The sequence below is a fragment of the Pelodiscus sinensis genome, chromosome 3, assembly GCF_049634645.1.
Source record: "Pelodiscus sinensis isolate JC-2024 chromosome 3, ASM4963464v1, whole genome shotgun sequence".
Lineage (NCBI taxonomy): Eukaryota > Metazoa > Chordata > Testudines > Trionychidae > Pelodiscus > Pelodiscus sinensis.
The window spans coordinates 179,811,664-179,826,749 of NC_134713.1; the positions used below are offsets into that span (position 1 = coordinate 179,811,664).

Below are 15,086 nucleotides of genomic sequence, written 5' to 3' on the forward strand. Positions count from 1 at the left end.
CAAAGCCATAATCTGGCCTTTCATTTTCAGTTAAGTCCTCCTCCTCTTCTTCTTCTTCCTCTTCCTCTTCTTCCTCATCCTCTTCTTCTTCCTCATCCCCATTTTCCGGAATCATATTGGGGTCATTCTCACTCTTAAACTTGGCCACGACAGATTTGAGAGCACTACTTGCACTGCCGACGAGATCACTGGTTCCAGGCTCTGGGGAGCTGGCTGTGGAGAGCCCATCATCTGACTTGACGGTCATGGGGGAGGACTTGTGCATGTGTGTTTTCATGTGACGCTTTAGCTTGCTGGCCTGAGTGCATGCATGATCACAGAGGTTGCACTTGTAGGGTTTTTCTCCAGTGTGGCTTCTACGGTGTACTACTAAATTACTCTGAAACTTGAACGTTTTCCCACAAAATTCACAAGACTTGGATTTAATTGGAGGCTGGGAAGAAGGAGGGGCTGACTGAAGAGGCGGAAGGGGAGGTGTTGCCAGAAATGGTGGCTTACTGCCTGGCTGGAATGGTTGCAGTAACCTTTGCATAGGGCTGGGCCGGCTTGGTGACAATGGTGGACTGGAGGTGTTACCAGCTAACTCTCTGAGTCTCCTGGAGAAATCCATAGCTGGTGGCTCCATAGCCATGGGGTTCAGTCGCAGCACCCTGTCAAAGGCACTAGGGTGATGGGTTGCAAGAGCCATTTCTTCGGCACCCAGGCGTTCTATGCGGTGTGGATCCAAATGATGTCTGGGGGGAGGGCTAAACAAAGGAGGTGTGGGTGGGAAACGCCCTTCTCCAAGACCTGAAGCCTCTCTTGATACTGACCCAGGTATTCTTAGAAGGTTAAAAGGATTATTGTCTGCAATATGAATTCCATGGAGTGGCGGCTGTGAAGGACATTCTGCACCTAGTCCTGATGGGATACCAACCCGCGGTGTCAGGGGACTTCCATGCTCGCTTTCTAAGTAGATTCTTAATCCGTGAGTGTTCTGTGCGTGTTGCAAGAGAAACCATGCACTGTTGAAAGGCTGTTTACAAGTTGTACACGTGTAGCTGCTGGGCTCATCTTTACCTGCAAAATAATACAACAGCAACATAAATGTTTAATCACTGAATGGCTTATCAATCATTGATGGTTGTTGGGCTTTTTTCTTTCTAATCTTTCTTTTCCCTAACATTAAATCTGAAGTGGAGAAACAAAAATCTAACTAATGAGGGAGGGAAGCCTGAACATTTAACCATATCACATCTGAGCTGGCTTCCTGCCTTTTTTTTCCTTCCCTAACAAACAGAAGAGTATGAGAACAGGTAACAATGTTAAAGAGCCATCAAAAAGATGATTCAATAAATTCATTCTAATTATGGCTCCACAGATACCTTGATCTTACCTCGCTAATATTTAAAATGAAAAAAATCATTAAAATAATTTTATGAAAGGTAATATGCAAAAACATATACAGGGGTTCAAGGAGGCAGCCCAAAGTGCAACGATAACTAAGAAAGATGAGAAATGTTAGATTATCCTCCTCCTCATTATACTGAGAAACTAACAATGTGTAGAAAATTAGACAACATCTCATGCCCTTAGCAGAGCTTCATCTTAAGTAGGAAAGAAAAAAAGACAAAAGGAAGATGAAGAAATAGAAAGATGCGGTTCAGCTAGTAAAATATCTGGACAGTCGCCAAGAGACCTGGATGCACGCCCTGTGGGAGTCACATTATTTCTCTTGCCCTGAAAAGAATCTGAGGATGGTAAATGCCACTTTGGCAAGTAGCTAGCTAACTCTAATTCATGATCAATTATTTTCAGAGATAACCCGGACATTATGAAAGAACAAGTGACTAATAAATAAACTAAACAAAATGCTAACTAATAATGGCACTAGAGAGCAGCCACAACAAAATATAGTGCAAAACAAAGGAAATGAATGACTTTTGGAAAGTCCTAGGCAAGAGATCATATTAAATATGGGGGAGGCAAGTATCATTTTATTGAATGCTGTCATTTAAAAAATATTCTCGTTTGACCAGAGTATTTTTCACTGATAACTGAAATTAGAATGAAAATGAGAACAAAAATTAATGTTCAGTCCAATCTGACAGTTCTTATAGGACACGTCTACACAGCAGGGCGAGCTGTGTCAATTTCATAGCTTAAGTTGAAATAGCTTATTTCGACTTTTGGCGCTGTCTACACAGCAGTTATTTCCAGAGAGAGAATTTTCCCCCCAACTTCCCTTACTCCTCGTACAATGAGGGTTACAGGAGTTGGAGTAAGCAGTCCTCCAGCTCAATATTATTTTGACATTATGTCGAAATAACTTCTTGTGTGTAGACACAGACTATGTTATTTCGGAAATAACGTTAGTTATTCAGAAATAACATTGCTGTATAGACATAACCATAGAGTTGCTAGTTAGTGATTTAAAAACAAAAGCTCTTGGAGTCTCCTCAGGAACAAAAATATAACAACCTTCCAAAACAATCCAGGATTACAATGGTATTTGACGGCATAATGTACACCTGATCTGACCTATAATTTACTTGACGATGCATTTATAATCTCACTCAGTATAACCCACTCGTGGGTAAAGCTTCTTCACAAAATTAGATGGTAGATGCCTAAATTAGGTTTCAAACAGTTGCTTAATGTGGAGGGGGAGAGAGGGAGCACAGAAAAATTTGGACAGAAAATTTCAACATTAGTATCATCTTATCAGCAACCTTCTTGTTTTTCTCCTTACTTCAAAGAAAAAGAAAAGAAAAAGCATTATAAGGATATTTTCATTATATAATGTATTGAATAATGATTTGTGAATATGACAGACAGGAAGCTTATAGTTCTGGCTATAGTGACCCATAGCCATTTTTTCCTGGTGCCTTCAGGTGCCTCTATTATTATACATTCAGTCTGACAATCTGAATTGGATGAGTAAAAAGAGATTCAACCACTGAAAGCAGGCATGTAACACTTTAGTCTCTAAAAAAGTCTTTGGAATAATATTTAACATTTCATTCTTCAATTGGAGCCAGCATTTGAATAAAATGCATTTCACTGTTTAGCATGTGCCGTGAATACAGGCATAAGATAAATATTTAAACCTTTTGGAAATAGAACCAAATTCAATTGGACTTTCACATTCCTGTGCTCATAAAGACTTAAATGTGAAAATTTCATTTATTTTGCTGTTATAAAGTGGAAGTTTTTAACAACGTACCACAAGCTACATGATCAAGCTACAGTATGCTAACAATGTAATGCTACCCTGCTTCTCTATTTTATATATTAGGTCAAAGAAAATGGCATTTTATCTTATAATGAGGATACAACATACAGTTTTCACTATCATATTTTAGTATTCCCATCAACTAGATATGCTAGATCATAAGGGCAGCTAGTGTAATCATAATGTCAATGAGAAGGGCTGTTATGACTGAGACTAAAGATTACATGGAAAAAGCTGCTTTGAAACTGGTAATTATTACCAGTCCACTAATAGCAAACGATGCATTACAATTTCACCATATAATCTGTATTTCACTCAGCTCCTTCCAGTGCAGTGTATTAAATTCTAGTGCTCAGAATTTCTAAATTCCGAAAGTACAGTCATCAATAAATGTGTTACTTGCCATCATTTGCAAAATTACTTTGTTCATAACATCTTCGACTCTTATAAAGACTCGAATTGATTTCCTGCATGGCAAAATTAGGGCTACATTGATTTACTGAAGTGTAAAATGTAATATTATTCTTCATTTGCTTTGAAGAAAAACAAGTTTTCAATTCACCATTCATGGTTTGTAATCAGGATAATAATTTAAATTGAAAGTATTGCTTATTTACATCACTTGTCTAATCTTAACCAATCTGACATTTTCAGTGGAGCTCTATAAAAGACAAAGCACGGAAACAGTTAAAGTCCACCAGTGATTTACCTCCTGCTTTGAAGAAACACAGTTTCTAATTTGTCTATTAGTGCTTGATTAATAATGAAGGCTATTGACTGACCATATTACCACAGAGAGATATGTTCCAGTCTGATGTGGGCTTGCCAAACTATAAGCATTATGGCAATAATACACATACTACCACCAAAGGATGAGAGTTGCATTTAAACCATCACATTCTGGGCACAGAAATCCCTGGTTTTTCAGAAGTCCCCAGTTTCTGACTCTAGGGTCAGGCTAAGCTTCTGTTTTTGGACTCCATGATGCTCCCATTGAAGTCAATGACAAAACTCCTACTGACTTCAGTAGGAGTAGAGGCAGAACCTTGAGCCTTTTCCCATAATCATTGGCCCGATTTTATTCACACCAAGCAGCACCTTACGTCATTCTTAGTGAGATTAGCTGAAGGGTTCAGTACTACACATTCTTAATAAGGATGGCAGAATCAAGGCCTAGAAATAACAATGTAAATAGACAAGTCAGGCCAAACCCTTGATTTTACACACCCCTGGCAAGCCAAAACTGCAGATGGAATCAATCAGGCCCCAGTCCTGCAGTTCCAAAACATATGGGGTTCAGTCACGCTACTAAAGTTCTCCATTCATTGAAATGCCCTAAGGTAAGGGTATCACAATGTGGGATTCTCTTAGTGCTTAGATCCACCTCCGGGCTCTATGCCCCTCATGCCATGCATATTATTGGCGATCCTGTACTAAACCCCTGGGTTTGGGGATATTGTGCAAGTGAGCCATCTCAGTGGAGCATTTATGGACAAGGGAGTTGCAGAAAATCACAAAATAATCATGGTAGGCTGCTTTGATACTGTTTTGTGAGGGTTACATCAAACTGCTGCATCAGTATAGAGGACAGGTCAGCATGACATGCTGCACAGATGCAAACGGCACCATACACTGCATTGTTCTGTGGTTCTGTGGCTGACTGCGACACTGTTCAGTGATAACTTCCCTGTCCCATAACTAGGAGAATTACTGTAAAGCAGGGATTCTACATAAAAAAATAAAAATAACGGACTAAATCTAATCCTGGCCCAATAATATCCCTGGCCCAATTTCTTTAGATACATGCTAAATGAATAGTCTACTTGAAGACAACTGCAGATTTATTTTACATCTCATTCAGCAAATCATTAGCTAGAGATCTGAAGAAATTGCATTGCACTTTCATAGAACAGGACTTAGCATTTCTAAAATAAGAGTTCCACGCACACCCCAAAGTAATCACAAAACTTCAGTCCTTACCCTCAAAAAATAAAGAGGTGATTTAACCGGGGAATGGGTGGGTGACAGATTTAAACTCCTGATCTGAAAAAAGTTAACAAGTGAATAGAATGTATATTGGCTTTTGAGTGCCTCTAAAGGCAGTCCACATATTTACTCAATAAGATATGAAGGCACGTCTTCTTTTAGCACTAAACAGAGCTTTTTAATAAAAAAAAAAAGACATTTCTTCTTCTTCACATTACATTGCTACATGAGTCAGAGAAAGCTGACATCCGGAAACACAATATAGTTGACTCTAAACCAGACCTATAGTCTTGTCCACAGCCACCAGCAGTGAAGCCAGACAAAGAGCTGGGGAAGAGGCCAGCTGGGAAGAGAAGCTGTCAGTTAGATGCCACTTCTGAAAAAAAATCATTCTGGAGCTAGGCATATGAATGCTTCCATTGCCAAGTAAGTAATGGAATAATATGTGTGTAAATGCCAGTGGGCTTGGGAAGCTCTTCCGTCAGTTCTTAAAAGTAAAAGCTAAATCCAGAAGAGCTTATCACTGGGCGTATGCATTCCTGGACATTTTGTGAGTCGTAACAATGAAATGACAAATTTGGGGTCCTATAGATCTGACTGGAGGGGTTCCACATCCATTATGCAGAAGTTTGTTTGTGGGACCCCAAATTACAGCACTGAACAGGGACACAATACACATCGTAAGATAGGGAATCATATGAGCTGGCTACATTCTATTCCATTTTTGCCCTATAGGAGAAAAAATCCAAGCCTCGGTCCATGTGCCAGGGGACATTGTAAAGCATTCCATTTACAGACACGGACATTCCCCTTGGACAAATCCTGGGGAAGCCAATGGCAAATCTACCAGCTCCAGATGGACCACGTTTTGGAGGCGCTAAAATTCTGAGAGGTTTAAAATGAGTTGCTACCAATAGGTCCGGCATTTCCACAAACCTAGGAGGAGAGCCATTTCACTGTGCCTCATCAACTACCATCCCGGGGGGCGGGGAGTGCACACAGAGGTCACCTCAGCAATGTTTCCCTTTCCAGAATTACCTTCCTTGTTGGGAGGGTCTGCCCTTTTGTGGAAGAAGCAGTAGTTCTAGCCCCCAAAACATTTGGGGCTTTGTGAATTCACACTGACTATGAGCACTTGTCAACACCTGAAACACTACAGCACCTTCCTCAAAGAATTCTGCACTCTACAGCAGGGATTAGATTAACTACGTCACACAGAAGAGTGGATTTTCCACACGCCAATCAATGTAACTGGGTTGCCTTAACTTTTTAGTGCCAACTAAGCTGCTGGCTCCTAAAAGAATAACAGTTCCACTTCATTCTCCACTGCAACTGGGGCTACCTGAGGTTCTTCAACCATGGAGACAGGCCAGGAAGGGGTATTGCAGTGAGGGGATTTGCTCTGAGTGCCAGAAGAGACAATGTACATCTCTGCCAGGACCTGCATTCAGCCTGGCACAAAACGGTTGAAGACTAAAGCAAGGGGGTGCTGCAGAAACCTGGTAGACTTGGGATCCACCCATGAATCTAGGAGAAATTATTCTTTTCTATCTCCCTGAGATGTGCTAAACACCCAGGCCTCAGTGGGACTTGTCCTCAGCACCTCTCAGGATAATGGCAGGAATCTGAAGTAGCACCACCACACTCCTTATACACTGGTGTAAATGAGATCACAATTTGGTCTGCTGTGATCATTGGGACAGCGCCCAAATTTCCCAACTCTAAAGAATAAGTGGAAGGGTGTTAAACTGTAGAAGATCAGACCCCATCGATGCAGTGAATGGTCCTCTGTTGCTATGGTTGGTTGCAGGGGAGGGATTAAGAAAAGAAAAAAACAGCGTAAATATTGTGGTCTCAGTTTTTCAAAATTAGGATGTGTTTTTTGGAGAGAAAACATAAGAAAATAAGAACAATCATCCTGGATCAGACCAAAAGTCCAGCTAGCTCAGTATCTTGTCATCTGTCAGTGGCCAATGCTAGGTACACCAGAGGGAGTGAACAGAACAGGTAATCATCAAATGATCGCTCCCCTGTCACCCATTCCCAGCTTCTGACAAATAGAGGCTAGGGATACAATCTCTACCCATCCTGACTAATAGCTATTGATGAACCTAACCTCCATTAATTTATCTTGATCTTTTACAAACACTGTTAAATTCCTGGACTTCGCATCCTCTGGTACCGAGTTCCACAGTGTGTAAAGAAATACTTTCTTCTGTTAGTTTCTTGCTGCCTATTAATTTCATTTGGTGACTCCTAGTTCTTGAGTTATGGAAACAAGTAATTTTAACTTTTCCTTATTTACTTTATCCTCACCAGCCATGATTTTATAGACTTGTCTCTAGGGTTGCCAGGTGTCCGGTTTTGAACCACACAGTCCGGTATTTGAGCTTTCTGTCCAGGAAAGAAATTGAGAAAATACCGGACACATAAATGTCCAGTATTTTCTAATTAAGTAAGATTTATTATTATCAGGAGTATAAGTACGTAGTTGCGTACTGCCTGGCTGGTAGACACACTCACACTACCTCCGACCCCCTCCCAGCCAGCCCTGCTTCCCGTCGGCCGGTTCTCCCCTGGCCAGTCCCACGCCCCACAACCCGCTCTCGGCCGGTCCGTCCCCCACATCTGAGATCAAGGGATTTTTTTAAGCCATCTGGTAACCCCACTTGTATCATATACTCCCCCTTTATTCTCCTCTTTTCTAAGCTGAAAAGTCCCAGTCTTTTTAATCTCTCCTCATACGGCAGCCGTTCCAAACCCCTAATTTTTTTTGTTTACCTTTTCTGAACAATGGCAAGATATCTTTTTTAAAATGAGGCGACCACATCTGCACACAGTATTCAAGATGTGGGCATACCATAGATTTATAAAGAGGCAGTAAGAGGCTCCCTGCCACTCCCCTGCACCCAGACCAATCGAGACCTGGAGACAGGGTAGCGCACAAAGTCCCCTCTCCCCACCAGGGATGCACAGCACCAGAAGGAATTGCCAGCCGTTCAAAACAGCCGGCAGTTCTCTCCAAGTGCTGCATGCCCTTGGCAGGGCGAGGGCAGGGAGGGGGGCTAAGACTTCATGTGCTCCTCCGCTCCAAGGCCAATCAAGGTCAGTGGGCAGTGAAGTCTCCTGAACCTGCTTCTTTCACCCAAGGCCCTGCCCTTTCTGGGATGGCCCACAACCTCTTCAGAAATTCCTGAAGTGGCCCCCCCTTCAAAAATTATCGCCCACCCCAGCTTTACAGAAACCATGTTGACTTTTTCCTAACAAATTATGTTCATCTATTTGTCTGATAATTCTGTTCTTAACTAAAGTTTCAACCAATTTGCCCGGTGCTGAGGTTAGACTTCCAGCCTGTAATTGCAAGGATCATCTCTAGCGCCCTTTTTAAAAATTGGCATCACATTAGCTATCCTCCAATCATTAGGTACAGAAGATGATTTAAAGGATAGGTTACTAACCACAGTTAGTAATTCTGCAATTTCAGAACTCTTGGGTGAGTGCCATCTGGTTCTGGTGACTTCTTAGTGTTTAGTTTATCAGTTTATTCTAAAACCTCCTCTAAAGACACATCAATCTGAAAGAGTTCCCAGATTTAACACCAAAAAAGGAAAGGCTCAGGTTTAGGAATGTCCCTTATGTCCTCAGCCATAATGACTGATACAAAACATTCATTTAGTTTATCTGCAATGACCTTACAGGATGGGGGTTCAATTTTCGGTGCCTGACTGAAGACACTTTGACAGGGCTTCATTTCCAGAAAGCAATGAGCACCCACCAAATGAAGCACACAGAAATGCACAAGCACATGAAAGTTCTTGAGCCCAATGGTGGGATCTTTAGTGCAAATATATCTTCTTCTCTTTGTAAAATGTACAGTTGCCAAGCAAAACCAGGGTTAAAGGACATGGTTCCTTTCATAGTTTGTTGCTCTGCTAGGCTCCTGCATAGATCACATGTATCTTTTGTTACCGGACATGCAAAAAAAATAAAATATTACTGAGACTTGAGTATGTGAAAATTATAACAAATGCTTTCCACCCCCCAGCCCTCTTCACAAAAAATTATTCGAGGAATAGTCTGAACTTAAACCAGAATTGCTTTATTTTGCTTTAATATCAAATGATTGCTTGCTTTTAGGCTGATAAATTTTGGATCATTACAGTATTTAAGAGGGTGGAGGGAAAACAGAGTTAATTGTTACCACTTGTACTTGATTCATCTCTTCTCCATCTGGCCTGTCAAAGATTTTTTTCCCTTTGGAAATGTGCATTGTTGAAATGCCCTCTACTAAAACTTCAGAACTGAAACTACTGGAATACAGGAAGCTAACAGAGACTGAAGACAGTTCTGCTCAGTCTGGTTATGTTTACACTACAAATGGGGACCATGCCCCCCAGACATACACTCACTCGCTAAATGCAATGGTGTGTGGACAATGCAGCATAGAGATGACACAGTCTAGCTGTCCTAGTACAAGCCTGCCTGCCTGCCCCTCTGGGACCGACTTCAGGTAATCAGTCCACGATGACACATCCAAGCTGCTATTTTTACCATGCTAGCTGGAGTGGAGCTAGTGCGTGTCAGCTTATCCGGGCTGGAAGGCATGATCTCAAAAGCAGTGTATACATACTTCTCTGAGTCTTCTGCAACCTACTTCTATTTGCAACCACTAAGGGGAAAATACCCATATTTCATACACCACCTTTCATACATGACCTGATAGTTAACATCATTGACTTAGATGAGGAAAACTGTGATTGTTCAATAAATCTTTTCCCTTAGCTAACTGAATACTGTTTATTTTCTTTACAATTGAGAAGGCCCATCATAAATGGATTATAAGTGGCTGTGGGTTTTGGTGGTAAATTTTATTTTGTTGGAGAGGTTGGGGACTGGGTCGGTCATTTTTCTGTAAATGTATCTATTTATAATTTCTATATAGTACTTTGTTTTCTTTGGCAGGTGGGCCTTTAGTAAATATTGGGCCTGATTCACTACACTGTTTTACCATTGTGAGTCCATTGACGTCAACATTGGTGTAACAGAGCAGTGAATCATGCCTATTATCATCATCATCATTAAATGTTAAAGGAAGAACACAAGTAAGACACATGAGAAAATTATACAGCAGATTAGGGATGTGATAGTATAGTCGATTAACCAATTAACCAATAAGCAAAAGCTTATAGGTTAATGCTATAAACGACACGCATTCCCCCACTTCCTGCCGGTAATTATTTTAGCAGGCTGGCCAGCAGCTGGTCCACGAAGGGAGCTGGTTTTTAAACTGGCTCCCCTTGCAGACCCGCTCCTGCTTGTCAACCCATGCTGCTTCCTCTGATAAAGAGACAGTAGTGTGGAGTAGCAGCAGGCTCTTCCAGAGTAGGGCTGGAGCACACTGGCTGCCAGCCCCACTCCCAGGGACTATAGAATAATCAAGTAACTGATAAGAATTCATGAGGTCAATCGACTATTCAATTAACCCATACTTAACATCCCTACACCAGATCAGAATGAAACCAAGTTCAGTTTCTGCAGCGTATGTATATATATATAAACTCCTACAATAGGAAAGTAATGTCCAGTAGAAACTAATTATAAACAAGTGTGAAAATGAGCAACAAAGATGACTGAAGAACAACAAGTTTGAGCAAAATGTTAAAATCTGAAAGCTGTTGCATTTTGTAGGGCCCAAAATAGCGTCGCCTTTTTATTTTCATACACCTTTCCAGGATCTGTTTTATCCTTATTTAACTGATGTCTTCACAAAAACCATTACTGAAATGTTTAATTGTCTGAAACTAACTTCTTCTTAGTAGAAATCAAGATTTTGTGAAATGAAAAACTTCTAAAATGTTTTAAAGGAAAATTTCAAGAAAGGTATTGCGGGAAGCATCTCAAAAACATATTTTGATAATTAAATAATTGTTTGCAAAATATTTCATTCTTAAAAGGGGCATTTTTGACTCTCAAAAAAATCTTTTTGTGTGAAAAATTTTGACAAGCTTTACAGATATTTTATTTTCAGTGTCCAAACTGAAAAACACAAGCAGCAAAAATTATTTTAAAAGCAAATAATGGTAGTAATTATCTTTCTATTTAATATCTGGAAAGCTAACTTAGTAGAAAAGGATTTCATATTTTAAAAAAATATTACTTAGAGACTGATTGTATCTCTTTACATTTCCTGATGACAGTATTACTTGACCTTCTCTCATACAGAGCCTAAAGTATTACTATTATATTCCGTTCTGATTCCTCTGCCACGCCTATCACTATGGCATTTCTGTGCCTTTCACTTGTGCTGCTGAACAACTACTACTCATTCATTAGGAGGAAAAAAACAGGCTTACAGGCCACAGGTGGAAAAGTCTGTGCCTTTTATTCCTTCTTTGTGGAATGGGAACACAAACCAGACAGGATGCTACTTGCAGTAACATGACTCCCTGAAGAATAAATATCCAAACAGAGAACTGTAAAGTCAATCCAATAAACACCCAAGCACCAATAGTTCAAGCAGCTACAAGTCTGTTTTCCTGGACTCCCCTGCCTTTTACTTTTGTCCGGGGAAAGCAGACATCTGCCCATTGAAGGTGCAGCCCTTATAGCTAACACACATTCTTTCTGCAGGGGAAGAGGCTGACAGCTTGTAAGTTAAAAGGGTGTGGCTATGTAGTCAGGCTGCAGTTTGATAAGGTTTACTATTTAAAGTTAGACAACAGCAGCATTATTGGGAAGGCCACAGGAAAAGAGAACCTGTCGCCTGCCATAGGAAAGGAAAATGAGCCTGGAAAGGAAAATGGGGGTTATTTGGAAGAAAAAGGCTAGGAAAAGGAGTAAATATTATGTATGCTCCCCTCCCCCCCCCCCTCCTCCTTTCAAAAGAATAAACTACACAGCATTATCAAAGAGCAAAGGGCAAGAGCTCAATGGACATCTAATTAACGATAAAGTGAATGGCCCTGCTTCTCTTCTAAGCTCCACAATCACAAGTTCCTGATCCAAAGCCCACTGAAGGTAATGGGAAGGCATCCGCTCAGTGGGATTTGGAATAAGCCCTGCATCAGACGTAACATCAGTGAAGTCAATAGAGAAACACTAGTGTAAAGCTGCTGCGAGAGAAAAATCAGAATTCTTTTCACATGAAACATAACCCATGTTTACACCTCACAATGGGGAAAAGCTGCTTAAAACAGCATACATTTAATTTTGGACCTGAGCCAATGCCCTTTGAGTCAGTGGAAAGACTCCTGTCCATTCCAATGAGCGTAGGATCAGGTCCTTCCAGGGAAAATGGAAAGTTTGTGGGTGGATATTTTATTTCTAGTATCAAAATACAGAACTTTATATTTTTTCTTACTCTTTTTTTTTTAATCTAATAAAACCTAATTTTACACAAAGACCAGAATTGAAACTGATCTCTGGCTTGAGTTGTAGCACTTGGCAAAAAGGAGATGGCTTCTGCTGTCCCTCAGGAGCTCGTAAGGCTGCCAGTCATACTGGCCTGACCTCAATGTCTGTCACCATTTTCAAGGCGATTATTATTTGGCCACACCAAAAAAAACCCTGCTTCAGGCTCCAACTTGGCAAGTAACATACCAGTCTGGAAGTGATTTTGTGTTTTTTAAAACTTGGGGGTGGAAATCTGTCACTTTTTGATTACCAGCAAATGGACGCAAATTGCAGTTGGTGGATTCGGGCAATAATTTGATTCTTAAAATTCAGCTTTGAAATAAATTGTAAAAGAAACTTCTCAGACAAATGAGATCCAGCCAGTGTAAGTAGTTGGTACTTACATACAAAGGTCACAGAGAAATATAAATAATATACAAAGACAGACTGACTTCAACATATTCACTCCCATTCATTTAAAATATAAACCACGGAGTCTTATACTGGACTACATTGTACCATCGGATCTGTAAGCAGAACTCATTATTGTTACAATCTGGCCCACGACTTCTAAAAAAAAATCACAAAGTGATCAAACCCTGATGTACATATTCTGTTCCAGCTTTCTTCCAACTGACTTTAATGGGATGACTCGCATGAGTAAGGATTTTCTGGGACTGCGCCCATTGTCCCTAATGCCATCTGATCACTTTTGCTATTTAAAAAGACAAAAATGAGAATTACTGTTGCAGTGTCTAAGTTTTCCCAATATAGGTTTTGTTTTTCCTTAAAAATGTTATAACTTTGAATTAACGGACTTTTAAAAAGAAGTGGCACCCAGACTGCCTTAACTAACACTCCACTAGCTAGATGTATACAGGATAGACAGATACATTCTCCTTCAGAAGTCATTAAGGTCTGTCAGGTCAATGACCCATCAACTAAGAAGTCTCAGGTAAGCCATGACCCAACAGAGCATCAAAGCTCCTTCAAAGCAGTCACCCGATTATGCAGTAAACAATACCCTGTGTCAACAGTCCATAATTGCGTATTTACCCAATGGCCGTTAGGGACAATCAAGTTAATAATTCACTTTTTAAACACAGTGTGATTATATGGTTACAGAGAAGTTCCAAATAATTTTGCTCATTTTCATATCCCTATATGATGAATTGTTTCCTATTTTTCTTTCTGGCAGCCCCTCTCCCCCATTTTTTCCTTTTTATTCTTTTCTTCTCTTCTAATAGCAGCAGTACTGGCTCTGCATACCAGGAAGGGGCCAAAAAAGCATAAAAATGCATGTTAAAATTATGCAAGCAGCTAACTTCAACAGCCTTCAATTGAGAGGCAGTATGGTTTAGTGGCTAGCGTTTGGACATGTATGAAAAAGATGTGGGTTCTAATTCTGACTCTGCAATTCACCTGTTATGTGACATTGGGCAAGGCTCATTACTCTTCCTTCTTTTGTCCTCTTAGAGCACAGGCTCTTCAGAAGGAGGATTATCTATTACAGCCTCCAGCACAAACCTGATCACAGTTAGGACCTCTAGCTGCTACTATAATACAAATAATTGTAAGAAAACAGATCTCTCATTGACGTCAAGGGGAGGACTACATAAATTGATCATAAAATTAAATGGGCTACATTTTTGGCCAGGAGTAAAAAGGGGTAACCATAGCCATGTTAAAGCTCTTGTTTCTCATACACAGCAAACTGCATTCTACAAGTGCAAATGGACAAGATGTCCTGGAGTGTGCATACAAGAGCCCGTTTGCACTCACCAGTGTAGATGCACAGTGACAGCCCCAAGTAAATTTGGTCCTATCGGTTTGAGTTAACTCACGAAAACAGGATACTTATTCTTGTTTTCATGCCGTTCCCTCACTCACAGTGGTTTTGCCCAGAGCATGCTATAGAACATGCTATATTTTTTCACCTCAGCAACATCTCAGCACAACACATAGGGAAAGACAGATCTAGATGTCTAGCCTTTGCTTCTAAAGGGTTAAGTCCCATATTCCATATCCCCTTGCTTCTAAGGGGTTACATCCCAACCTTTACATCATTTTGTTTTGAAATTGCTAATGTTATTTTATTTTAAATAACCCATATACTATCTATGTAACAAAGTATCTTCTACAAATACAGAATCAGCATAGTCACATAATTTTGTATTACTGAGCATAACTACTGATGCTTTACGACCCAATTAAATTCTATGAGAAATTGCTAATGCAATAGATTGGACACTCCCAGAGAAATCAAACTGCAATGACGTTTTGAAACCACTCAAACTCTGATCCCTGGGAGATGGAATGTTCATACCACCGTTAGAGTGACTTGGAGTAAGCACACTGGAGTAAATCAAGTAGCATCCATCCCGTATTGCCTTTATTTATGTTTTATAGATAATGCACTGCAATACTTTCCATGTCATTCTCTATTTCTCTAACATCATCCAAGATTCTGTTAAATAAGTGTAAGTTATTTCAA

At 40.3% G+C, this 15,086-nt stretch overlaps 1 protein-coding gene across 4 annotated transcripts in view; it reads right to left on the reverse strand.

The window, feature by feature from the left end:
- Window positions 1–15,086, reverse strand: part of BCL11A (BCL11 transcription factor A) — a 105,518-nt gene that overhangs the window by 15,073 nt on the left and 75,359 nt on the right. For all 4 annotated transcript variants that reach the window (XM_075925528.1, XM_006122154.4, XM_014573141.3 and 1 more), the window contains one exon: window positions 1–1,059. This exon is cut by the window's left edge. In XM_075925528.1, the coding sequence (XP_075781643.1) occupies window positions 1–1,059 (1,059 nt within the window). The remainder of the gene's footprint in view (window positions 1,060–15,086) is intronic.